Genomic DNA, 27,354 nt, shown 5'->3' with positions numbered 1-27,354 from the left:
TTTTTAACAGCAATCTATTTAGCCATCAGTAATTCTTTGCGGGACGTCTTTGCGCATTACCATGTAGTGTTGTTGAATAATACATTCAAGAAACTCGTTTGGAGGGAGGCTCTGAGAATGAATTGGTTATTTATAGGTGTAACTGCAATCCTATTTCAATATGAGTGTTAAACATCCGTCCCTATTCATTAAGGTAAACGTTTGTTGTAAACTTAGACCAAATGTCCAAGTTTACGAATTTGGGAATTCACATAGGGCCTTTACAAGTTCTATCTTTATGTTGTCACTCGTGAAACGGCATACTGGTTATCCATCCTGTGATGGAGTATCCCATCTGCCTAAATCAGGCTGCAAGTTCTATTTCAGATGAAGAATACTTGCAAAAGGTAAAGGCAATTTCTCATTTTCACTTGAACATGAATTCATAGGAGGCAGAAGCCAGAAAAAAATCAGTCCCACAATGGCCCAGTGGAAATGGCTTCAAACTAATTTACTGCATCATCAAAATAATGTGGGGTGCTTAAACTCATTGGGGCACATCTAAATGTAGAGCTCTGTAAAGCAGATGGGTTGGAAATAATTTAACCCACACTGAGCGTTTGGTAGTCTGTACACTGCATAACATGCATAATTAGTAGCCTTTCCATCAAGATGGACTCCTTAGCTAAAGAAACTTTGCAAGTCAACAGTGAAATACGTCTTCTTATGAGAAAGAATCTCATAAGGGAAGTCATATTCCTAGAAACTCTACACCTATGGTAAATAAAGAAACTTTAAACAGGCAGCTATGTTTGAATTAAGTGTTTGTTAATCTTGAACGTGATTTGGTGAAAGTGGAGGTATCAATGGTTCAGAAGGGTGTATACTGATGAGAAGGTGATAAATGTTCTAACCCCAAATATGATTTTTTGTTGGTTTTACCTGCAGAGGAATTTCAGCTTTGTGTACCCCAGCTCCTCAATAAGCTAATCAGGGTGGGCCAGTGTATGGGCGGGTCTTCATTTTGAACATCTGGTGATTTTCAATGGAGAGCAAATAAATCAGGTGGTCGGGTTATGCAAATATAGAGATTGGTTTACCACTGCAAACGTCACAGAGAAGTAGATAAGAGAGATCAGGTCTTACATGGTGCAAGCCCTGGACTTTCCACACAAGGTACGGGTTAAAATTCCCTATAAAAGCACTGGGTAGAAGGAACAATCTCAGGCAGATCTTTACAGACTCTCAACACAACACAATGAAGCTGACTGTAAGTATTTGATCCTGACTCGAACATGTGTCATTGCTGAGTGGTTTGAATGGTCTAGGAGTGAGGGTGAAAGTAACATGGACAGGCAGTGGGTCTCACATTAATATATAGAACTGTAAAGCGTTATCTCTCAGACTTTCACAACAACAGCTAAGACAGACGAGCTACCAATCTTCATGTATATAGCCATGTCTCATGCAGCACAGGCCTCATACCATCGGCCAATTGGAAGTCATATGATTGGCAGCAAAAACCTTGTGCACAGTTAAGGGTGTCTTACTGCATTTTATGAATTGCTTATTAAAGCTACATTAAGTACACAATATTTTAAGACTAAACCTGGTTTACAATCTGTTTCAGAATATGGATATAGAATATCTGCTGTATGTCACTTTGGTTTTCATGCCTCAATAATGGTTCATCATGGTATTCCTGGTTTAGTCTTTGTCAACTGACGAGTAAGCGTCTAATCACAACTCTCCTTTAAAAAATTTCAACCCCTGCACAAACCCCAGTAAATTTCTTCAGTCAAACCTGCCTGAATTTAAGGGAGGCAAAGGGTTGGGTTTAACAGGATGTGGATTTTGATGTACTAAGCACCAAAGCCCATATGGTATTCTCCATTACTGCGTAAACCTCCGCATAGGAAGTAATTAACTCCTTGAAAACTTTGGAACCCTGAGTTTGCAGATGTATTGGGGGCAATACATTCTGTATATCCCCTTGTTCAGGTGATCATGTCCTTTGTGTGTTTTGTGTTAAGTAACATATGACAAACAGAAGAAAGATATCGAGCTTCCATATTAGTTGAATGGAAATAAACAATTTGTTTTATTTAACAATGTTATGTACTGTGAACTGCACCACCTGTCAGAAGTACAAGTTACATGAAGAAGAATATGAGAAGGAACGATGCAACCACTGAGGGGCAGACTATTGGGAGTGGGAGAAGTGATGAAATGATGGCATAGCGTAACAAAAAGCAAGTCATCTTGGGAAACACAGTAGTGGGCCCTGTGGTGGGTAATGGCCTCAGTTTAGGTGCAAACAAATAAGCTGCATTATCAAAGCCCTATTGAAGGACAATAGAGCCAGTTGAGTTCTCTGATGAAAGGCTTGAATGTTCCATACTTTATTAGCTACCTGGGAAAAAACTTCATGGCAAGGTTTGACTTGAATGTAGGTGTTTCAACTAGAAGAGAATTCCAAATCTGTAATACATGTTTTTCTCACGAGATAATTGGAAGATCTTCCAAACAAGACAGTCTTTTCATTTGGATGGCTCTATTTAGGCAGTTAGAAGTCAACTAGTTTATATCTATAGATCCTATGCTAACTAGGTGCAGCCGAACAATCATTAGGACCAGGAAAGGATCAAATAACAAGTAAGTGACCCTCAGGTAGTAGAACGGCCGAGTGACAGAGTGAAGGTGTATTTAGTCAAAAAGCATTGTCTGCTCTTTCGTGTCACCATGCCCCTTCACCATCAACTGTGCAAACTTCTCTCACTAATGGCCATTATTTCACAGTAGACCTGCCTACCTACCCTGTCAGAGGACAGACCCCACATTAGATCCAATACCCTAAGGAATAAAGTAAGATTATTGCCTAAACATAGCAGTGGGACGTGGAAATTGTCACTTTGATTTATATTTGATCAGTTTCTGATTTCAAGCTAACTGCACCACTGTAACATTGGGGCACAATAGCTGGTGCCACCAACAACAAACAAGGCCAGGGGTAATGAAGCAATAATAAGGTTCCACCACTTTGACTGGACTAGATTGATTCCATAGCTGGTCCACCTTTAATGTGCATGGTTTATGTTGTAAGTAGCCTAAACAGAATCGGTCTTCCTGCAGTGGTGCTATGTGTCTGATCATCTGTGTATTTATGTCTCTTACAGCTCTTCCTCTCTGCCCTTCTGGCAGCCTTGTTGATTCCATCCCTGGCTGATGACGTAAGTAGAGAAAAATTTGATTATGGTCAAATGCAGCTGTTTAAGAATGTAGGCTGTCTTGGCAGTGATAGGCCCTGATAATCACTAACTATGTTGACATTTCCTTGCGTATTTATTTTGATTCACGCTGCTAACCATTTCAGATGCATTTGTTTTCTTGATAAAAGGTAGATAGATACATTGATTAGATCAGAGATAATATTGATGCCTTGTCTGACATTATTTGTATATTGTGCTCCTCGTTGGATGTATTTTGTTCAGTCTTGAATATGTTTGGTTCTGTATGAGCAAGCAGCACAAAATGTTCCTAGAGTATAATTTAGTCAGTCAAGGGGCCAAAAGTATAGGGAGTCCACAAATTCCGATAGTTATTCTCAAAAGGAAAATAAATATGGAAAGGTAGGAAAGTATAACGACACTGAATAGATTGTCGCAAAGCTGAAATGAGGTGAAGCAGCCAGGTCAAACGTACAGTGTGAAAATCAGTTGAGCAGTTTTTGCAAGAACACGTACATTTGGTTACATAATTAGTTAAAAATATTTATGATGTTTTGGGTGGGTGGCATGTTGATTTATTTTAATAACATTTGAATATGTGAGAACTTAGATTTTTTGACAAAAAGATTCAGTTTTAGTTTTGCCAATCTTGAACTTGTGATTGCAGGACAAAATCTAGTCAATGGAAAAATATATTTGGGAACTAAAGGGCTGAGTGAAGAGTGTTTTCGAAAGCTGCACCCTGTCCCCATTACCCTCTGCAGCAGATGGGTTTGTGAATACAGGGTCCCTAAACTCATAGACTACTGCATACGTCCTAAAACTATGCATGTGCCCGTGCAGGCTGGATCCAGAGGCAGTGTACAGCTGACTGTGGTAGTTCACATACTCGGCATAAAATGTGGCCATGCACAAAGAGTGTTGTGAACTCAAGATTTCAGGTTTCAATGAAAATAATTATGGGCAGCTGTGCTGGGCAATTTGTCTTGCACACATGCATCAGAAAGTTTACATCTCAAACCTGCTGAACTTGACCTTTGGTCATACAGAGGTAATTCGGATAACCAGGAGCTGGCACTGAGCATGGTTCAAAGACATACCCTCTATCCATACCCAACTACTCCCAGACACGGTGGGCGCTGCAAACTCACATTTTGTCGTTAGTAAAAAAAATCTGTGGCCAGATATGCCCAGCCTTGGGAGGTCCTGTGGCCCTGAGCAAAGTTATGGTAGAAGGCAGAAGTGCCCAGAGGCCCGCTGACCACTGCCCGTGGCTGAAGCCCATGGGCTGTGGCATCCGTAAACTCTAGACTGGTGATCTTGGGGAAGAGGGGTTAGTGACACCACACTAATGACTCGCTGGATATACAGTGTATGGCCGGTGGGTGGGTGCAATGACCTCAGAAAGCTTACTTCCCAAATTAGGGTAAATACCATGTACCTACAGCTGATTTGGGAGGTGGGAGTGGGCACAGAATGTGGCCAAATGTTCACACCAGTGAATTTGTGGCTCTTGAATTTTGCGGACAAGACCAAAGCACACTTTTGTGTCCTAAACAAGCAGTGCACTGCTAAATGCTAAAATTGTACTTGGTGAAAGCTACACAAGTAATATATCTGCCAAGCACTCTTTGTGGTCTCATCCCATTCACCTATCATCATCTGTACATGGTAGAGGTCCTTACTTGGTTACTTGGTCTGCATCTTGTGCCATCTATTGCACCCATTGCTCTAATGATTTAATCCTTTAGCCAAGACATGGCCCATAGTATTGTTCTGTGTACATTCAATACAGCCCACACGCCAGTGATTTGATGCTTTTGATTAGAGTCTGTGCCACTGCTAAAATTATAATATTGTTTTTTAGGTTCATTGCAATTAAACTCATCTCAGATGCGCAACGGGCACTTTCTAATGTTAAATGTGAAGAGACGCAGCAGTTCCACACTGTAGATATTTTGCTCACTTTTCAAATGAGTTTATCTATTAAATTAGATCTGGAGGTTCTATGACACTTTCTGTGCACTTCTGATTTGTCACTTCACAGTAGAATTGGTTGCATAGGGCTGCTCTGAGGATCATGTTGTAACTTCTAATGGTTTGCTGGTTTCTCTGGCAGTCTGTCACCCTTACTAACCAGGGCAATGATGGCGGCAGCGTCCACCAGACGGTCAACATCAACAATGAAAAAAACATTGCCAATATCAACACTAACGCCGGGTGGAACTCAGTGAACTCCATCTGGGACTACAACACTGTGAGTACCTGAGAGTGTGGGCTTTGCATCGACGTGAAAAACATGTGAATAACCAAATACAAAAGTAGATAGCATGTATATTACACATTCGTCTTAAGGGCAATGTTGGGTCTCCTTTACTGGGAACCATCAATTCTCTTGAGCACCATTTCTTGAGCCATTGACTGGACTCTGTGGCCATTATGTTGGTGTTTTTTCATTTGGTCTGAATCCAACCCTTTAGCTCAGAAGTTACCATTCTACTCGAGTACGGAACTTTAGTATCCATACCGAGACTTTAGAATATGGGTTAGCACAAGGCCTGGGCTCCACATCAATTAATAAGCTATTTCTAATGTTAGGACTTTATTTTGTCAATCTTATGTCAATGATACTCAGATTCACAGGGAGTGTAAAATATATAAATAAACCATAATTTCATTTTACCTTATGTTTTGAAACCTGTATGTAGCTGCATGCAATTTGAAAGAGACAAAATGGAATTCATTAGAGCATATTTACAAGCGAATATCGCCACCAGAACGTCACTTTTAGTGACTTTCTGGTCACAATATCCCTTCTCCTTATTTACAAAGCAGCATTAAGCCTTGTGGCTTAAGCAACGTTAATCCACTTCTAAATAAGGTCCATTTTCATGCATCACTTTATGTGAAAGGGGCGTGCAATGGGTGTTGCAGTGGGCGTTCCAACCAACACCCATTGCTTTTTGACCCTGCTCCATATTTAGAAGCTCGAGGCAGCATCAAAAAAACAAGGTAGATGAGGTGATGCCTGGTCTTAGGATGGCGATACGAGGAGATATTATTATTTCTCCTTGTATGTTGCTCTTTCTATGTGTGCTGCATTCTGGCACATACTTCTGTTTGAAAATGTCAGAGCACGGCGCTATGAATTTTGGCCTAACACCGTACTCCGACATTTTATTGTAAAAATCCCCTTTTATTTTCTAGGTTAAAGCTAGAATAAGTTATTAGCTAAATGACGTAATATCACCATTATTTATGCAAATGGTAACAGTGCTCCGATAGTGAAAAATCAAAGTATTGAATCTGTAAAACCCATGTTTAATTCACAGATTCCTATTTACCAGCACTTCCACACATTTGAAATATGAAGTCATCTATCAAACGGTGTGAAGTTTAAGGATCTAAGGTACCAGACCCCCTTCTCTTCATAGTTCAATGCTCAGCCTTAGAAGATGGGAGAATCACATTGCTTGAGCAAAACACATGAAAGTCACTGCCACACACACACAACAGCACTCAAAAGGGAGCATGAAAAACTACTTTTCGCTCACTTGATTCATTGACAATTACCTGTGTACTACCCAGTAATGAGTTTCAGGAAGGCACTACATAAATGTTCCATTCATTTAGTAAATGATCACAGTTGTATTAAAGGGCACCTTCCTGGTTGCACACAGAATGCTTGTCAGTCATACAAAGCCACTAAACAATAACACTTGACCAGTGTTGGACAAGGATGGGAGCGGTGGGTAACACCATAGGCTCCTCCTTGCATTTTTGAGCAGCCTGAGACCACATTAATTGAGGGTGGAAATTATAAGCCTGGTGCTCTTTGATAGCAGGAAGTGGGAGCCTGTGGCCCTCTGAAGTTCCCACATACGGTGGTGGATTGGAGTACCAGGAAGGCAGGAGATTTGCTTGTGGACTTCAATATAGTTATCTTTATTGTTATAGGAAATAAATGATGCTCCAATGTTATGACAGATCCAGCTACAAATATTGACAGTTCTTTTTGGTTTTTAGAGTATACAGGAGGAACAAGTAATTTTGGCAAAAATATGAGAAAGGTTATTTGGCAGGCGGGGTACAGTGGGTTTAGGAATATTTAAAGCCTCATGTTGTGTTTTTGTTCACTAGTATATCTTTATTGATTTTCTGGTACAGCAGTTGCACACTGTTTGCCAAAGCATGTAAGCACATTATCATAAATTTCATGCATGTCTGTAACATAATGTACATCTGTCCCAGGTGTTTTGTGGAACTGAAAATACATGATACATTACATGTTCCTAGGGCATGGAAGCACGCCAAAGTTATTCCTTTAATAAAAAAATCCACTCTTGATCCGGAAGATCCGGCAACTATCGCCCCATATTCCGGCTACCTTTTTTGGCCAAGTTGGTAGAAGCGCATGTCAACTCTATGCTATCCAAATTTATTGAACAGCACAGTATTTTTGTTTCATCACAGCATGGGTTCTGACCTCGGCATAGCACTGAATCAGCGCTATTGGCAGTGTCAGAATCCATTCGGAGTAGGTTGGATGTGGGAGATTCAGCGGCCTTGGTCCTGCTGGACCTAAGCGCCGCTTTCGATACAGTGTCCCATACAATTCTCCCTGAACGCCTCTGGGAAGTTGGGATTAGGCATGGGGCTTTGGACTGGATCTGCTCCTTTTTGGAAGACTGGACGTTCCAGATCTCAGTACCACCTTTCCACTCCCAGGAATGTGCCCTGTGCCAGGGGGTACCACAGGGCTCTATTTTAAACCCACTTTTGTTCAATCTATATATGAGGCCACTGGCAGAGGTGGCAAAAGGCAGGGGACTGTCCTTGGAGTCAGACGCCGACGACACCCAGTTGGTAATTGCCTTCTCCAAAAATTGCTGTGTTAACTTGGAGAAATTTAAAGAAGATTTGCTAGCTATCTCGGATTGGATGATGGCAAACTGTTTACAGTTAAATGCCAGTAAATCTGAGATCTTGCTATTTGGCAAGGACCGGGAGCTCTGGTCTGAGCAGTGGTGGCCGGGCCGTCTCAAACTGCCCCGTCACCTAGGGAGGCTGTGAAGAACCTGGGCATGTGGTTTGACAACGGACTAACATTTGAGAAACAGACAAAAGTTGTTGCCGCTGTCTGTTTCGGGCTCTTGCGAGGGCTGAGACCCTTGCTTGGCTTTTTTCCACCTAGAGTTCGTCAAACCATTGTTTAAGCGTCCATTCTCTCTAGGCTTCACTACGGTAACTCTCTGTATTTGGGCGCTAATAAGGCCAGTATCAAACGCTTGCAGAGGGTCCAGAATGCTGTGGCACGCCTTCTGGTGGCCTTACCTAGATCCTGCTCGGTGGCACATGTGCTCCCTAAGCTTCACTGGCTACCCATCGAGAAACGCATTCAGTTTAAGGTGCTGTGTATCTCACATAAGATTTTGACGCATCAAGTCCCGGGGGGGCTTTCTTGCTTTTTGACACCGTATGTGCCTGGGCGAGCATTGAGATCTGCCGCCCTTGCTAAGGATGGGCGGAAAATTCGTTCCGCTCGCGGAATTTGTGGATTTTCTGCGATTTCGCGATCCGCGAATCGTGCAAAATCACTGCAAAATCTGCGAATCCGCGAGTGGGACGAATTTTGCCCAGGAAGCACTTACAGGGTTACAGCAGGTGCCCAAGTTGAAGCTAATTTCTTTGTAACCATTTACAAAATGGTTACAAAGAAATTAACTTCAACTTGGGCACCTGCTGTAACCCTGGAAGTGCTTCCTGAGCGGCGCCTCGTTGCATACTTGCAACTATTCTCTGACCCTGCTCTGACCCTCGAAGCAGGGTCAGAGAATAGTTACAATTAGGCAAAGAGGCTCCTGTCACAAAAATTAAACCTCAGCAGGAAGCACTTACAGGTATAAATAAAGCAGGTGCCCGAGTTGAAGCTCAAATTCTGTAACGCATTATTAATCAGCCCAGGAATCTAGTGAGCACGGTCGATGCTAGGCAGGTGTGCTTTCTCCCCAAATCTACAGTCTACAATTACATGTAATTCGTGATGGGGGTCTAGGCATCCACGAGTTTCTCGAACGCAATACCCCTGTACTTCCAGTGACCAGCACTTACTGCTTTCTCCTCATTTGCTGCTCTGATCGGTCTTGACCCTTTATAAACAAGAGGCATGTGAACTCGCACAGAAGCCCGGCCCCACACACACTAGGCTATGCAACCTCTTCCCGCCCTTTCCCCACTGTGATGGACAGCTCACTCAAGGAGCCTCGCACCTATGGGCGCAGTGGCAAAGTTATAGACACACGGGGTCACTGAAGACAACTCTTCTGGGCCTTTACGCAGCTGTAGTGCAGGAAAAGCATGATACATTTACCCAACGAGGTAGCACTTACTGCTTTCTCCTCATTTGCTGCTCTGATCGGTCTTGACCCTTTATAAACAAGAGGCATGTGAACTCGCACAGAAGCCCGGCCCCACACACACTAGGCTATGCAACCTCTTTCCGCCCTTTCCCCCACTGTGATGGACAGCTCACTCGAGGGACCTCGGCACTTATGGGTGCGGTGGCAAAGTTACAGACACACGCAGTCACTGAAGACAACTCTTCTGTGCCTTTACGCAGCTGTAGTGCAGGAAAAGCACAATACATTTACCCCATGAGGTAGCACTTACTGCTTTCTCCTCATTTGCTGCTCTGATCGGTCTTGACCCTTTATAAACAAGAGGCATGTGAACTCGCACAGAAGCCCGGCCCCACACACACTAGGCTATGCAACCTCTTCCCGCCCTTTCCCCCACTGTGATGGACAGCTCACTTGAGGGACCTCGGCGCCTATGGGCGCGGTGGCAAAGTTACAGACACACGGGGGCACTGAAGACAACTCTTCTGGGCCTTTACGCAGCTGTAGTGCAGGAAAAGCACAATACATTTACCCAACGAGGTAGCACTTACTGCTTTCTCCTCATTTGCTGCTCTGATCGGTCTCTGACCCTTCATAAACAAGAGGCATGTGAACTCGCACAGAAGCCTGGCCCCACACACACTAGGCTATGCAACCTCTTCCCGCCCTTTCCCCCACTGTGATGGACAGCTCACTCGAGGGACCTCGGCGCCTATGGGAGCGGTGGCAAAGTTACAGACACACGGGGTCACTGAAGACAACTCTTCTGGGCCTTTACGCAGCTGTAGTGCAGGAAAAGCACGATACATTTACCCAACGAGGTAGCACTTACTGCTTTCTCCTCATTTGCTGCTCTGATCGGTCTTGACCCTTTATAAACAAGAGGCATATGAACTCGCACAGAAGCCCGGCCCCACACACACTGGGCTATGCAACCTCTTCCCGCCCTTTCCCCACTGTGATGGACAGCTCACTCGAGGGACCTTGGCGCCTATGGGTGTGGTGGCAAAGTTACAGACACACGGGGTCACTGAAGACAACTCTTCTGGGCCTTTACGCAGCTGTAGTGCAGGAAAAGCATGATACATTTACCCAACGAGGTAGCACTTACTGCTTTCTCCTCATTTGCTGCTCTGATCGGTCTTGACCCTTTATAAACAAGAGGCATGTGAACTCGCACAGAAGCCCAGCCCCACACACACTAGGCTATGCAACCTCTTCCCGCCCTTTCCCCCACTGTGATGGACAGCTCACTCGAGGGACCTTGGCGCCTATGGGCGCGGTGGCAAAGTTACAGACACACGGGGTCACTGAAGACAACTCTTCTGGGCCTTTACGCAGCTGTAGTGCAGGAAAAGCATGATACATTTAACCAACGAGGTAGCACTTACTGCTTTCTCCACATTTGCTGCTCTGATCGGTCTCTGACCCTTAATAAACAAGAGGCATGTGAACTCGCACAGAAGCCCGGCCCCATACACACTAGGCTATGCAACCTCTTCCCGCCCTTTCCCCCACTGTGATGGACAGCTCACTCGAGGGACCTTGGCGCCTATGGGCGCGGTGGCAAAGTTACAGACACACGGGGTCACTGAAGACAACTCTTCTGGGCTTTTACGCAGCTGTAGTGCAGGAAAAGCACGACACATTTACCCAACGAGGTAGCACTTACTGCTTTCTCCTCATTTGCTGCTCTGATCGGTCTTGACCCTTTATGAACAAGAGGCATGTGAACTCGCACAGAAGCCCGGCCCCACACACGCTAGGCTATGCAACCTCTTTCCGCCCTTTCCCCCACTGTGATGGACAGCTCACTTGAGGGACCTCGGCGCCTATGGGCGCGGTGGCAAAGTTACAGACACACGGGGTCACTGAAGACAACTCTTCTGGGCCTTTACGCAGCTGTAGTGCAGGAAAAGCACGATACATTTACCCAACGAGGTAGCACTTACTGCTTTCTCCTCATTTGCTGCTCTGATCGGTCTCTAACCCTTTATAAACAAGAGGCATGTGAACTCGCACAGAAGCCTGGCCCCACACACACTAGGCTATGCAACCTCTTCCCGCCCTTTCCCCCACTGTGATGGACAGCTCACTCGAGGGACCTCGGCGCCTATGGGAGCGGTGGCAAAGTTACAGACACACGGGGTCACTGAAGACAACTCTTCTGGGCCTTTACGCAGCTGTAGTGCAGGAAAAGCACGATACATTTACCCAACGAGGTAGCACTTACTGCTTTCTCCTCATTTGCTGCTCTGATCGGTCTTGACCCTTTATAAACAAGAGGCATGTGAACTCGCACAGAAGCCCTGCCCCACACACAGTAGGCTATGCAACCTCTTCCCGCCCTTTCCCCCACTGTGATGGACAGCTCACTCGAGGGAACTCGGCACCTATGGGTGCGGTGGCAAAGTTATAAACATACGGGGTCACTGAAGACAACTCTTATGGGCCTTTACGCAGCTGTAGTGCAGAAAAAGCATAATACATTTACCCAACGAAGTAGCACTTACTGCTTTCTCCTCATTTGCTGCTCTGATTGGTCTTGACCCTTTATAATCAAGAGGCATGTGAACTTGCACATAAGCCCGGCCCCACACACACTAGGCTATGCAACCTCTTCCCGCCCTTTCCCCCACTGTGATGGACAGCTCACTCGAGGGACCTCGGCGCCTATGGGCGCGTTGGCAAAGTTACAGACACACGGGGTCACTGAAGACAACTCTTCTGGGCCTTTACGCAGCTGTAGTGCAGGAAAAACACGATACATTTACCCAACGAGGTAGCACTTAATGATTAGCCAGTAGAAAATACTCCAGTTGAGTACAGTGCAATTGCCAAAAAATCTGCGATTTTGCGGGGAAATCTGCGAATTCGCAGATTTTTTTGCAAATTCGCAAACCGCGAATTTTCAAAATTCGCCCATACTTAGAGCTTTCACTTGTCTGTGCTCCTCGGGTCCAGAGAGCGAGGGCATGGGGCCGTTCCTTCCACTATTTAGCGGCAAAACTCTGGAACTCACTCCCAGCGCACATTAGAGCTATGCCTAATCTCTTAGCGTTTCGCAAAGCTATAAAAATCTGGCTGTTCCCACTCTCTGTTTAGTTATTTAGGCTGGGCTCTCTCATCTTTTCTCTTGAGTCTCAGGTTGCGCTGGGACGTCTCGTTGCTGTGGCCGCCATGTGCATTATAAATCTTAATAAATAAATAAATAAATAACGTCCCCTTGTTAGTTGGGTTGCACATTTGTGCATGCAGTCCATATCCAGGCCCATGCAGTCTTTCCTTTTTTTAGAAGCCAGGGGAACCCCTTGGTCCTGAGGCCAGCATTTGAACTAGCATGAAACCAGAACTATTACAACTCTTTCTTATCTGGAGGAATATAATTATTAAACCGGGTTTTAGCCACTGTTGCAGCCTACAATATGGTGGGTCTGGGTGTTGCATCCCAATTTTTCCTATCCTGATAGACAATAGACTGTTATCATATCTATACCAGTTGTGTACTCCCTCGCTACAATTTTGGTTGTGTTACATAGGTGCCATTCTTTAGTGTATAACACAGTTCGCACCCACTACACTCAATACAAAAGGTGTGTGGTGTATCGCATGCACATCCTGACTGAGACCTGATGATGATGGCGTTTTGTTGTCTGTTTTAGATTTTAGTGCTGTAACATAGTCATCCTATGGTGGCAGCCGCCTAAGGCCCTGTGCATTTAGTTTATCCCATGCATCTGTCTCTGCTGTCCCCATTTGAGGAGGTCTTTTAACCACCATTGAGAAGTGCCTCATCTAAATACAGGGAGATGACATTGCATGTTATTCCCCACTATGGGCCTCTCGTCCTAATAGGAGCCGGTAGCGGCTTAATGACTAGTACAAATATTGAGGATGACAGTGGGTACCCCTGCCAAAGGGGAAAGATTCAGAAATGTCTCTGCCTGAGTGCACTCTACCTGTCAGGGCAGAGTATAAGAGAATAATCAAGTATCTAATTTCGGGCTCAAACACAATTAATTCGAGTAGGAACAGCCATCCCAACATATCAACTGCTTTCTCGATGTCTAGAGGGATCAGAATCGTATCATCTTCTATTCCATTATCACATTATTATATTATTTTAGGATCATACCAAGAAAGTGGCTGGTACCTGTTTTGACATACTCCGGGGTCTGAAACCCCTGCTGGGGTACTTTGACCCGTCCATGCGACAAACGATTGTCCATGCGGCTATCTTGTCAAGGCTGAACTATGCCAGCTCTCTCCTCTTGGGCGCTAATAAGACACGTCTGCAGAGAGTCCAAAACGCGGCTGCCAGAGCCCTGCTTGGACTCCCTAGAAGCTGCCGTACAACTGGCACCATTCGTCGACTACAATGGCTACCTATGGCCAAGTGCATTGAGTTCAAGGCCCTCTGTCTGGCCTTTAAAATTCTGAAGACCACCTCCCCGAGGATCATGGCCAATCTATTAGTACCTTATACTCCTCGGCGCCCCCTGCGGTCCATGGGGCAATGCATGGTCACCATTCCTCGGGTAAAACGTGTTCGTGCTGGCGGACGGTCATTTCGTCATCACTGATTTTATCACCCAACACGCCCTCTCCTCCGAGGACTACATCCTCTTGGGAGACCTCAATTTTCACCTTGAAAAGAGCAACGACAACAACATCACCACCCTTCTGGACAATCTCGCCAACCTCAGACTCAAACAACTTGTTAATACCTCCACACACCACGTAGGTCACACTCTCGACCCTATCTTCACCTCCAGCAAACATATTTCCTTCAGTCACACCACAGCTCTCCAATGGACGGACCACAGCTGCGTTCACTTCATTTACAATAAGACCACAACCCACAACCATCCTCAACGTACCCTGCGAAGAAACTGGAACAAAATCACCATCGACCAGATCTCCTCATCGCTTCTTCTAAACCCCCCTGCCCACTCATCGAACCCCAACCAAGCAGCCATTAACCTCACTCAATGGCTAACCAACACCGCCGACAACCTAGCACCTTTAAAAAAACGTCAAATCAAACCAGGCAGCAAAAACGCCCCCTGGCTCAACGAGGATCTTAAGAAATCCAAGAAACTCTGTCGCTCCCTTGAGAAGGCCTGGAAAAAAGACCCAAACACCAACACCAGGGACACCTTCAAAAACGCCACCCGCATACACCACCAATTGATCCTGACTGCCAAGAAAACCACATTCAAAGACCGACTAGACAAAAACGCCCACAACAGCAAGGAATTATTCAACATCGTCAAAGAGTTTACCAACCCCACTGCCAACTCCAACGACATCTCCCCCTCTCAAACTCTTTGCGACTCCCTAGCTTCGTTCTTCCACGACAAAATCGCAGACATCCACAACAGCTTCGACAACCAACTCGAAAACAAACCCACCCAACCCTCCGCTGTACCTCCACCCCCCTTGAACATCCTTAATGACAGAAACCCAATCTCCACTGAGGACACCGTCCGCATGATGAACTCCATCCACTCAGGATCCCCCACAGACCCATGCCCTCACCACATCTTCAACAAAGCAGACTCCATCATAGCACCACACCTCCGAAACGTCATCAACTGCTCCCTCAACTCCGGCACCTTCCCAGAAAGCTGGAAACCCGCCGAACTCAGCGCCCTTCTGAAAAAACCCACAGCTGACCCCACCGAACTCAAAAACTACCGCCCCATCTCGCTCCTCCCTTTCCCGGCCAAGGTCATCGAGAAGGCTGTCAACAACCAGCTCGCCGCCTTCCTCGAAGCCAACAAATCCCTCGACTCCTCACAGTCCGGCTTCCGAGCCAAACACAGTACTGAGACCGCACTCATCGCAGCAACAGACGACATCCGAACTCTACTGGACAATGGAGACACAGTCGCCCTCATCCTCCTCGACCTCTCCGCAGCCTTCGACACAGTCTGTCATAACACCCTGTTACAACGACTCAGAAACATCGGAATCCAAGGAAAAGCACTGGAATGGATCACCTCATTCCTTGCCGGAAGAACTCAGAGAGTACGCCTCCCACCATTCAAGTCAGTGTCCACTGAAGTCATCTGCGGCGTGCCACAAGGATCCTCACTCAGCCCCACCCTCTTCAACATATACATGAGCCCCCTCGCGACCATCGCACGCCAACACAACCTCAACATCATCTCCTACGCTGATGACACTCAACTGATCCTCTCACTCACCAAAGACCCAAACATCGCCAAAACCAACCTACATGAAGGAATGAAAGAGGTAGCCGAATGGATGAAGCATAGCCGTCTGAAACTGAACTCAGACAAAACAGAAGTCCTCATCTTAGGCACCTCCCCCTCCGCCTGGGACGACTCTTGGTGGCCAGAAGCCCTTGGAAAAGCACCCATCCCGACGGATCACGCACGGAACTTGGGCGTCATCCTGGATTCCTCACTCTCGATGACCAGACAAGTCAACGCCGTCTCTTCATCTTGCTTCAACATTCTTCGCATGCTCAAAAAAACATTTCGCTGGATCCCCACCGAAACTAGTAAAACGGTCACCCACTCACTGGTTACAAGCCGCCTGGACTACGGAAACTCCCTCTACGCAGGTACCACCGCAAAACTTCAGAAAAAACTCCAACGCATCCAGAACGCATCAGCCAGACTCATATTAGACATCCCGCGTAAAGAACACATTTCTGGTCACCTGAAAGACCTCCACTGGCTCCCCGTCAATAAGAGGATAACTTTCCGCCTCCTCACCCACGCACACAAAGCTCTTTACGAACTTGGACCCGAATGCCTCAATACACGTCTTTCCTTCTACACCCCCCCCCCCCGCCAGCTGCGCTCTTCCAACCAAGCCCTGGCTGCTATTCCCCACGTCAACAAAACCACCATGGGAGGAAGATCATTCTCCTACCTAGCGGCCAAAACCTGGAACTCACTTCCCATGCACCTTCGCCTCACTCAAAACCACCTAGCATTCTGAAAGCAACTTAAAACCTGGATATTCGAGAAGTAATTCCCCACCCCTCTTCAAGCGCCTTGAGACCCTCTGGGTATGTAGCGCGCTATATAAATTTATTGACTTGACTTGACTTGACTTTCGTAGCCTTGCGGCTAAACTCTGGAATTCCATTCCTTCCCAGATCCAATGTTTGGACAATTATCTGATGTTTCGTAAGGTGATCAAAACCTACCTCTTCCCTGCAGCTTAGGTCTCTCTCCTGTGTTTTGCTGCTCGCAGCGCCGGGACGCCTCTTTGCTGGGGCAGCTGTTGCGCTATATAAGATGCCTTAACATAACATAACATAACAAACAGTCGTCGCAGATTCAGGAATGTATTCCTCCCTGGGATAAACCCATTTGGATCAAGGTGCATCAGTGTGAAATCACTTGGGTCAATCTGTTTGCTATCACCTTTCCTAAAATCCTGCAGTCATGTGTTGAGCATGGACAGAGGCCAATAGGATCACACATCTAAGGAATCGCGATCTGGTAATACTTCATGTCATGTTCAACCTGCATTTCGTATCTTAAAAATATGTCTCTAGTTTTATCATATTATGTTTTGGGAGTGTGCATACACCTTCACCCTGAATTTCACCAGGTACTACTCTTCAAGGTATGAAACATCTACAAGTCCTAATAGAGCACCTCTGTATAAACTTATATGTGAATATTGAGACATTCATATGCCTCTCATATTGTGCTCATACTGAACTGTACTATTCAGTTTTAGCTCGTTTCTGAGGAGCTCGCAAACTCTCATGATGCAGCTCTACACTGACTTGGACAGTGCATTGATATTTCAGTGCAACGAGGTTCACAGATATCTCACAATTCACCTCCATTCTGGCAGGCGCCATACATTCATATTCTTGGTTAGACAGTCACAAGACTCTCATACACTTCTATGCTACACTTCAATGCTGATGTAGACTAAGCACTGCTATCCTCTACAAGGTCGACCGTAAAGCTACGACAATGCTCCTCACTTCTGCCTTTGACTGATATCCTTGTTCTGTGACACTTGCATAAGTTATATTGAGCAATATTAAATTCTGCAACATGCACAGCCAGCTGTCCACTGAGACATTGAGTGTTTACATTTTACACAGCAGCAACATGTACTGATAACCAAGTGCTGGACCATCGCCTAGATTACCCTGCACTTTATACTGACGTTCAAGTACTGAGACATTAAGACTACTCTGAAGTTGAACCTCTGTGCTGACCAACATTATACACTGATGTCCCAGTAGTAAAGGCCTACATTGAGCCACACTCCGACCCTACAGATTAGCAGCTTCTTTGACATTGCTTTGGAGAGCATTGACAGACAGGGTTCAACTTCTCCTCACATAATAATATGTGGACAAGGGGAAAAAATTTGACTTATGTCCAAATGGCCTAGCTATTGAAAGCTTTGTTGACATACGACTGCATCCATTGTAGAGAGATGCACAACAGGTAGATTTAGAGAAATAGAAGTTGCAAGTATTGCAGTGTTCACACATCACCTTAGAAGGAGGTGCATAGACAGGAAGCCTTAGCCCTGATGAAATCCGATAAATGTTAGCAATAAAGTCTTAGTTGTAGTTTCATTGACCCAAATTGTGTACCTCAAATAGGCTTTAGTGTTAGAGAGTGGCCATAACAATCCTGGGTTTTCATGACGCATGGCCCACTGGACAATGCTTATATGTATTTCAGGTGTAAAATTATGCTGCACATCAGAGGGGTCCTTACTTAATCGAGCCCAGTTTTCTCTGGGAGAGCTTTGCAAAGTATTGAATTTCAAGGGATTAAGGGATCAAGGCTATGCATCTGTTCTCCTGGCTACAAAAACTAAGGGCATGATTACACGTTTAGCGCAAAGGCACACCTCTACTGGCCAAACCCACGCATGGACAGCAAGCCGTATTACGAGTTGTAAAAGTACAATTGCTAATACGGTGGGCGGTCCTTTGCCTTTCCCATGGCGGTGCATTGAAAACAGGCACCCCAATGGTAATGGGCAAAACGTTCCAGGACGGCATGGGCGGTGATGTACATGCTGTGCTGGAACTGTGGGGAATTCAGGTGAATGTATCAGGCAGGGGGATCTTGGGGCCCTGCAGGGCCCCCTTTGTTTCTGCCTAGCCAGTCTTTTCATGGCGGGACTCCACCATGAAAAGGCTGGCGGTCAAGGAACTCAAAATATGCTGAGCGGGACTGCGCCAGTCCATGCTCATCATAATGTGTTGTAGGACTCCTGCACCACCACCAGGGAATGGCTGTTCCCTGGTACTGCCGGTGGTCCACTGCTATGATTTAGAATGTTATAATCAGCAAAACGGTGGACTGCCACTCCTTTGCCACCGCATATCTGGGGGTCGCAAGAAAGCCAGGCTTGTAATCAGGCTCTAAGAGTGCTCAGGGGCAACCTTTCCTACCAGAAACTAAGACATTTCATACTCCCACAGAATGCATTAACAATGTCAGCCCTTCCCCTTTCATGTCAGAATCTTGATTTCTCTGCCAGGTAATAAAGAGCAGGAAGTTGTGCCTGAAGTCATGCCCAGAGATGAGCTCTGTACATCCTTGCATCCTAGACTACCGAACCCACGAATGCCAGGCTAGAACATTATAACAATAATGTCTTGTCCATACCCCACCTCTCCATTTTGAAGCTATGCAAAATAATACATATTTTAACAAAATGTTATAATATATATTTAATTAACATTCATATATTACATTGATTTAATTATTATATACATTAATATCACTATATAACATTCATTGCTGGATGTGTATGCTGTTCTCTTCATTGGCAGTGTTTTCCATAGGCTTCTGATAGCTTTGTTTTGCATGAATCTACCTATCTAGTTTAGAACAACCCTGACTCCACCACTTTCCCTCTCATACTCACTGCCCATCTCACTGCCCATCTCTCTCTCTCTCTCTCTCTCTCTCTCTCTCTCTCTCTCCCTCTCTCTCTCTCTCGCTCTCCCTCCCTCCCTCCCTCCCTCTCTCTCTCTCTCTCTCTCTCTCTCCCCCCCCCGCCTTTGGCTGGTAGGCCACTATTAAAATCCCAAGACGTAATTAACATCATATGTTGTTTACAAAATCTTCATCTGCACACAGTTTTTCCTACTTTATCTCTCTTAAATACTGCACATTTAGCAGAAATTGCAACTCCAAACTGTCCACAAAACAACACTTGGTGGACATATTAACCTATGATGCACCACATAATTTCCTATTCCTGCTTTCATAAACACCTGAAACCTGTTCCAGTATTCTCACTGATGACTGTGTCCGCTCTTCTGTGCACGTGTTTCAGTTGTGCTGCCAATATATATGTAAATGTAAATTGATACTTGTATAGCACACTACTCACCCGCAAGGGTCTTAAGGCGCTGGTACAAATACCGCTGTGGAACCCATCCTGGCTTTCCCTGTGAGGAGTCCCCTCCTGGGCATCCCCAAGGTGGAGGCCAGGCATCCTTAGCATTGTGGGGGCCGTTGTGGAGATTAAGCAAGCTATTGACCAGAGTTGCAGAGTGGGACTCAATGATTAGAATAGGCACCGAGGTGAGAATTATCAGGTCCGTGGAATTTTTTGAGCCCAAGACCCGCCGAGGCAGGGAATTGAACCCTGGTCCCGGGCTAGACCTCTGCATCAGGTTCTGCCGCTCTAACCATTGAGCCACACTTCTCCAATGTATAGATATTCATAGCTGCCAATCTGCCCCATTATCAAATGTATAAATTCTATCCAGGCCTAATTTGTTAACAAAATTATATAGGCCTCAGGAAATGGTAACATTTCTTTAACCAAAGTAAACACGGGCTCACAAAACCCAGAATTGCCAGTGTAGCTGCTGAAGTAGCCTGAGCGGCTGGATCCACTCGGCAGCTATGCTTAAAAGCATCACTCCATCTGGTATTTGGAAGATGCGGCATATCTTCACCATTATCCTCTGCACATTTTATCAACATTTCATCATTTTACTACTCACAGGGACCCATCATTACACAATGCATTGAATGACTTGAACTTTGGATGTTTGGCACGTGTTGTGCTAGGGGTACTGACTTCTTTTTCTGATATTAATGTGTAACCGGTCATTCTGCTACTCAGTGACAGAATAAAAGCAGTAGCAAATGATCAGTTATGATTTTAATAATCTCATACTTTCTAGAATGCAAACCCAGAGGGTAGATCAAATATAAAAGCCATTCTTATAAACCTTTAATCTCTGCACAGTAAGTAAAACAGTCGTATGTTAGATCAACTACAGAAACATTCTGCTATCAAAACATTGTGACCAAAATATTGGGGAGCACAATTGAGAGAAGCTATGTGCATAGATGTATTATTCAGAACTACACATTAATGTATCAAGAAGATATAAATAGTCAAGGCATATGTATGTGCAGTCAATTAAAGTCAACCCATTATTAGCTATCTATACTTATCAACTTGATATTTTGGTCTAAATGTTTTGGTAGCACAAGTTTCTAGAGATGATTTTCCGGAGAAATACTAGGCACTTAAAAGGAAAAAGTTGAAAATCGTTGTATCTAAACATCAAAACGCATACACATTGTTGTTAATCATTTTGTAATTGTTGCAAAGATGTACAAAAAGCCATATTATGTTGAGGGCATCCTTGATAAGTCAGAAATAGCATATTTTCACTATTGCTCAATTTGCATTGGATAGTGCATGTGTGTGATTCAAAAATATCCCACATTGTGTGTTCCCGCCTCCCGCTTCGAACAAGAAATCCATAACAGTGTAAAAATTCAGTAGAAGGTGTTTATCTGTTTCCACCAGTAAGAGTTATTTTCTTTCATTGTGGTTTTACCAGTGTTTTTGCATAATGCATAAGGATATCTCTGGATACATAGGGATATCAGTGAATAGCAGTCGAGTGTCACTTGGGCATATGTGCTTCTTTTCTTTGGAAGAGGAGAATGGTCAGATGCTGTTATGGTGCTCGGTTGAAGGTATATTGCCTGTATAGTTTTAAAGAGGGGGCAGGAGCTTAGGCCCCCATAAACATTTATCTCCGGACCGATGTCTTGGTAGCACCTTGAGAGATAAAAGAGAGAAAATAATCACAGTTAAATCGCAATACAGTGTAACTAATTTGGTCACACAATAATCCACTAGACAACTAAATCTGAGTTTAGTAGGGTTTAATTATAAATTTAGAAACAAGTCAATATAGACCAGCCTTAACATTATCATATAGAAATACAGAACAACCACAATAAGCCCAAACATCCTGAAGAGATTTACCCTATATAATACAAAGAAGACAATGAACAATGCAAATGATCAGGAAAAAGAATTAAGTTTTAAACTGCATCAAATCGCTCTCCAAGGTAAGCATTAGCAAGCTATCTCTCCCTAGACTACCTTAAAGAGGCAACCCTAAACTTAAAAGCATTTAGTAAAGGTGAAATTAGAAAGGTGTCAGCTGTCGGAGTCTTCAGTAGAAGGCCCTCCAACCATGGGTCACGTAGCATAAAGCCACACAAAGAGACACATAGATCTCCTCCCAGTGAAGTCTTAAATGTCTCTCTGTTTCTCACTGACCTACAGCATAAAATACCAATTGTATTCAAGGTAGACAATCCTATGAGAATTTTGCTAGTACTTTTTCAGTACTCCGGCACAACTGGATACTTGCACCACCTTTCCCAAATTGACAAGTTGCAACTTCATTCATCCTTGGTCATTCTTCTCCTCCTCCATGAGAACTAGTCTCTTTGCTCAATACTGCACTTTTCCTTGCCAGACTTAATCTTCTCCTAACTTGCTATCTAATGAAAACAATCTATGCCAACTAATGAGGCCTTGTCCACACCTGCAGTGGAAATAAAAATACAAGCAAATACATACTACATTGAAGGTTAAATATGAATTACATGTTAGACTAAACGTGAACTTGAATTGAACGGGTTTTTCAAGGTCCACTCTACTCAACCTTTGCAATGCCCAGTTTTACAGAATACATGCACATTTCTACACTCATAATAAATGCAGCTTCTTAGTACATGAATACATCATGAAGAACTACAGAGATAGCATTCTAAATGTGCCTACATAGAAATAATTCCTCTTACACATATACATGTTCAAACATTAGTCTACACATGCACATTCTATTTTATTGACCTCACAATGCAACACATTTTACATTAACTTTGTCATATTAATATGGAAATGTTATATAGATCTCTATTAGTCACACTCTATACACAGAATTCTTCACATGGAGTGCTTTAAATATGCAATACTCCATTTCCCTTAGGAACATTGATCACACAGAATATATCTGAGTGCTGACTACACATGATTATGATGCACTCCTACGGTATCTCAGAATTGGATCAACATTAAACTTCTCCAAGGTTGATAGCATGTCAAGCTAGTGCAACTACAGCATATATTTGTGTTTAATGTGCACACCACATTTCCAAATGCCACTAAAGTAGGTTGTGCTAGTAAGGTAGCTCACTGGATGGATTTTCCCAGTAAAGAGAATTTTGTGTAGCCTGCAGGTTACAAGGAAGCATCAGCGTACTTCAGGTTGTCAATGTGACTCTTCTGCAAGGAATTTTTAATTCTTCACGCTGACAGGTTTCAGTGTCTTTAGGACAGTTGAGTTGTGTGTGTGCTGCCTAGACCCAGATGTAAAATGCAGGTCACAAGTAGTTCCAGTCTCAGTTAAACAGTCTGTGATACATCTTGCTTAAATCTCGGCATAATCTGCTGATCACAGGTTCGAATTCCTGCAGGACAGAATCAGACTTTAACACTTTCAAAGTTAACAGAATTAGTACATTGGCTGTGGTAATGGAGGTTTTTCAAGAATCTTCACATATTTTACTGGCTCTACTAGGTATAAAATATAAAATACTACTACATATGCTCTTCTTCGCAACCCTAAAAACACAGCGCAGACATGTATTCTTGTATGCCTTTGACTAAAAAAAATTATATTAATGTAAATGGCCTTGCATTAAAGCCAAGATGTCACTGTTCCTGTTCGTACTGCGGTGAAAGCAGGGGTGCAACCAGGGAGTAATGGACAGCATGGGCTGCTAACAGACTCACTCCTTCCTAATTTCCCATTGAGTGCCACAGTCCTGCTCGACACTGCAAACTTGGAGTAATAATAAAAAATGGTGCTGGTTCAAAGCCCTATGTGCAGATGCAGTTTTGTGGTTTTTCCCCACCTTCCTTACTAGAGCACACGCTGTAACATGGAATCCTGCCATGAGTCATCATTGTGTGGATTCGAACCACTGACCTGAATAGAATGCATATACCTCTGCAGCAAACACAACAAGCTATCTCTCAAGTGTTTTGGGGGGTTTCCCATCAGTTCAGTGCAGTTCAGAATGCATCTTTTCCCTCCAAATTCTACAATAAGCCCATTTCATACACCAGTCATGTGTACACAAGGCATTATGTTGATCAAGGGTTTTCTATCTTCCAGGGATTCATTGCACTCAGGCCTTTTGCCAAGAAGTCCTGCTACATCCATAGGATGAACAAGAATGTGGTGCCCAGTATCCAGGAGCTCGCTCGCCTCACCAAGGAGAAGAAGGTGACAGTGGGGTTGGTGGGATATTCAGTGGGCCTGGGACTCTAAGAATATGGTGTGCGTAGGAGTGATTTAACCCCAGCGGAGTCCCGTCACTTCCAAATTCCACTCATTCACCAAGAGTACTCCTAGCTTATTCCTAAAATTGACGAATAAGACAAGAGTAACCCAAGGATACTTCACATAAAAACCACAAACTCATGCTGCACACTCATACACACTCAGTCAGTACTGGACTCTTATGTGCAGCACTGAAAGTCGTACCTGCAGTATGAGCACTTCTGTGGTTGTATCACAACCAGTGCTCCAGTGGCAGAAGGGGTTTTTACACATATTGAGCTCCAAGAGCATTGAGACATTATAAAAGGGAGTCACTGCTCTTGTGCTGACCCTTCTATAATGCTGATCATGCAGTTGCCCGTTTTGTGTGAGTGTGTGCCCCATGGAATTGAGGGGAAGCTTTGCCTTTGTGCCTGAGCCATATAACAGATGCAGATACAGAGGCAATGGAGCTGTAACCAAGCACACTGGATATACGCCATAAACAGGTGGCATGGAATCAGTGCACCTGTCAGGGTGTGCATTATAAAAAGGAACAAGGATCCCAGGAACCCCCCAGACATACCCCAACAGGCAGATGCTGTCACTAATTGTACCCACCTGCACCTCCAGTGGTGTCACTAGTCAGACTGATGTTTAGGAAATAATCCTCCTCTGTTCATTACACAGATCACATAAGTTCGTTTTTAAAGATTTATTCTTCATTAACTCATCTTTGAATCAGATAAATCATCGCGAGGCTAGTAACCAGCCTCGCGATGATGCCAGTCCAAACCTTGCCGCCTTTCATTTAATGCTCCCCGACGAAGGGCAATGCCCGAAATGCATTGGAGCGAATATGAAATGGAATGAGAGAGAATGTTTCTCAACATAATTGGCATCACTTGTCTTTGGAAAAAAAACATGATTTATCTGAATCAAAGATGAATTAATGAAGAATAAATCTTTAAAAACGAACTTATGTGATCTGTGTAATGAACAGAGGAGGATTATTTCCTAAACATTGGTGTGCCCTATGGGATGTTATCAGTTCTTAACTGACCACGCTTATCTCACAGTTGTTCTCATTCGCCTAACGGGTGGAGGGCGATACCAGAGGAGCACCCTTCGAATTAACTATTGGAGCATTTAACTCAATTGAAATCTAGGTGTGCACGCGTCAAACAAACAATATATAATATTCTAGTCAGACTGAAACACAGACTGGGATGCCACCTGCATTGAAAGGGATAAATTCAGTTTCAAACATCTAGCTTGCTTCCAGTCACAGTGTGCTCAGAGTGCATGTGAAAGTTTGGTCCTGTACTCTACACAGTGGATGCATGCTCTGTAAAAGGATGCGCTGTCTCACTCTGTGCCAGTGCACCCAGTTATGAGTATGTCAGGCACATGTTACGACAGTGACCCCAATAAGTAATACAACCACTAGTGAACTGTATCATGCTCTAGATGCAGTTTGTGGAATATATTCAGTTCTGTGGGCCAAATTTGATGTATCAGGTAAAGTTTTTGAGGGCATAATTGGGGTACTGTGTGAAGCTCTGAAGGCTTTCCCTGGAGCATCGTGTCCAGTTCTGTGTGTGGCGTCTATGTATTGTATCAAGTTCTAAAGCCATATCTGCAGGACTCTGAGCCTTTCAGGTGCCTTCATCTGGAGCATTATGTCCAGTTATGCGGGCTATATCTAGTTTACTGTTTCTAGTTTACACTTGGAGATTGAATTGTGTCCCATTTGGAAAAGTTAATGGTGGGCATTTCCAAGTAGAGGAGTCATGATGAGGCTAGATCTCTAGAAGATATGCTATGAGGAAAAATCAAGAGAGAGCAGGAAAGGAGGAGAGAGACAAGGTGGGAGGAGAGGGGGAAGGACAGCAGTAAAACCTGTTATTTGATTTTATCTCTGACTCCCTACAGGATCAAAAGGCTCCTGCTGGACCACCCCCTCGTTCCTTGCAATATACGGTCACCAGCGCTAAAGCCGAGAACTTTGCACAGTATGGAAAACCCATTGAGGCCATGTGCCGGGGAGTGCCATCCTACCTTGCAGAGGAAGATCGTGGTGAGTATCCTGCAGCTACATTACTCAGCGGCAAAACTGTCAGAGGAGGCCTGCACATTTTAGAAGCAGCCCAAACAAGTGTTTTTTTTTAAAGAGTATACCGAATCTGTGTGACAGTCACATTGATAAATACAACCTAGGGGACAGTTAGCCTTAAGAATTGGGGTTATCCTAACATGTCTGCTACACTGGCTTTGCAGAGGCAATGGCCTCCTATGGAGGACAACGCAGTTTCTTGATAGTCCAATCTAGTTTGGATTAACGCATCTTAAACTTATAATCAAAAAAGTCAGAGTTTGGTATTCTGTTCTCTTCTTTGATAAAGGGTTTGGCCACATGCATATTATATGTGCACGCCTTACGTGAGCTGTGAGCAGACTTTCCAGTATTAATGTTCCTATGTTTTGTGCAGGACCCAGTTTGATGCATTGCCATGTAGTTTTTCTGTGGTTAATTGGGGTTACCTAGCAGGTTTCTAACCTAGTAATGAGTGCTCTTTACATTTGTTAAGTCCTCTGAAGGGGTCACATTTTTCCTTTCTTTCCTCTACAGGGAACAGTTTCTTTTTTGGAATCGGTGGCTGTGTACGGGCTGACCTTCTCTTCCTCATAAATATCAGTCTTTGTGGAGGAGTCGGGTTCTAAGTCCAGATTCTGTGAAAATCAGACCTTTCAGATTCCTGTCAGCCATTTTGTTTTTACCAGTGATATCGCATGTTTACTAGCCGCTTGTCTATTTTACTTCTACTCCTGAGCTGTGTGACTCAAATATCTGCAAATAAATCTATTGTAGCATTTCATCCATCTGTGTCTTATTAACATTTATTGACACTGAATGTGAACTTGTTTGTGTGAAGCAGGATCTCCAACTTTTTCTGTAATGAGAGCAACTTCTGATCAGAGAAAATCATTGTTAAATGTTGTATACTTGTAAAGCGCACAGCTGCCCCAGCAAAAGGGCTTCCCGGCACTGTATACCGCTGGGGAACCCATCCTGGCTTTCCCTGTGAGATGATCCCTCCTGGGC

The 27,354-nt window shown here is 44.3% G+C and overlaps 1 protein-coding gene across 1 annotated transcript; it reads left to right on the top strand.

The window, feature by feature from the left end:
• The first annotated feature begins 1,202 nt into the window (after positions 1 to 1,202).
• LOC147679924 (gastrokine-1-like) lies at positions 1,203 to 27,127 on the top strand. The gene is made up of 6 exons (XM_086943493.1): positions 1,203 to 1,249; positions 3,156 to 3,209; positions 5,326 to 5,463; positions 24,102 to 24,212; positions 26,184 to 26,328; positions 26,881 to 27,127. The coding sequence occupies exons 1-6, from the start codon at positions 1,238 to 1,240 to the stop codon at positions 26,970 to 26,972; spliced, it is 552 nt and encodes a 183-aa protein (XP_086799619.1). The 5' UTR covers positions 1,203 to 1,237; the 3' UTR covers positions 26,973 to 27,127.
• The last annotated feature ends 227 nt before the right edge of the window (positions 27,128 to 27,354 follow it).

This window comes from Lissotriton vulgaris, chromosome 11 (genome assembly GCF_964263255.1).
Source record: "Lissotriton vulgaris chromosome 11, aLisVul1.2, whole genome shotgun sequence".
Classification (NCBI taxonomy): domain Eukaryota; kingdom Metazoa; phylum Chordata; class Amphibia; order Caudata; family Salamandridae; genus Lissotriton; species Lissotriton vulgaris.
The sequence above is the reverse complement of the archived record's forward strand: the minus strand, read 5'-3'. Positions and strand labels throughout refer to the sequence as shown.

What these genes read in the sequence shown, in the direction of transcription:
- LOC147679924 (XM_086943493.1), top strand. An exon ending in TTCCATCCCTGGCTGATGAC is followed by an intron (nt 3,210 to 5,325) that starts GTAAGTAGAGAA and finishes TTTCTCTGGCAG; the next exon opens with TCTGTCACCCTTACTAACCA. An exon ending in CCTTGCAGAGGAAGATCGTG is followed by an intron (nt 26,329 to 26,880) that starts GTGAGTATCCTG and finishes TTTCCTCTACAG; the next exon opens with GGAACAGTTTCTTTTTTGGA.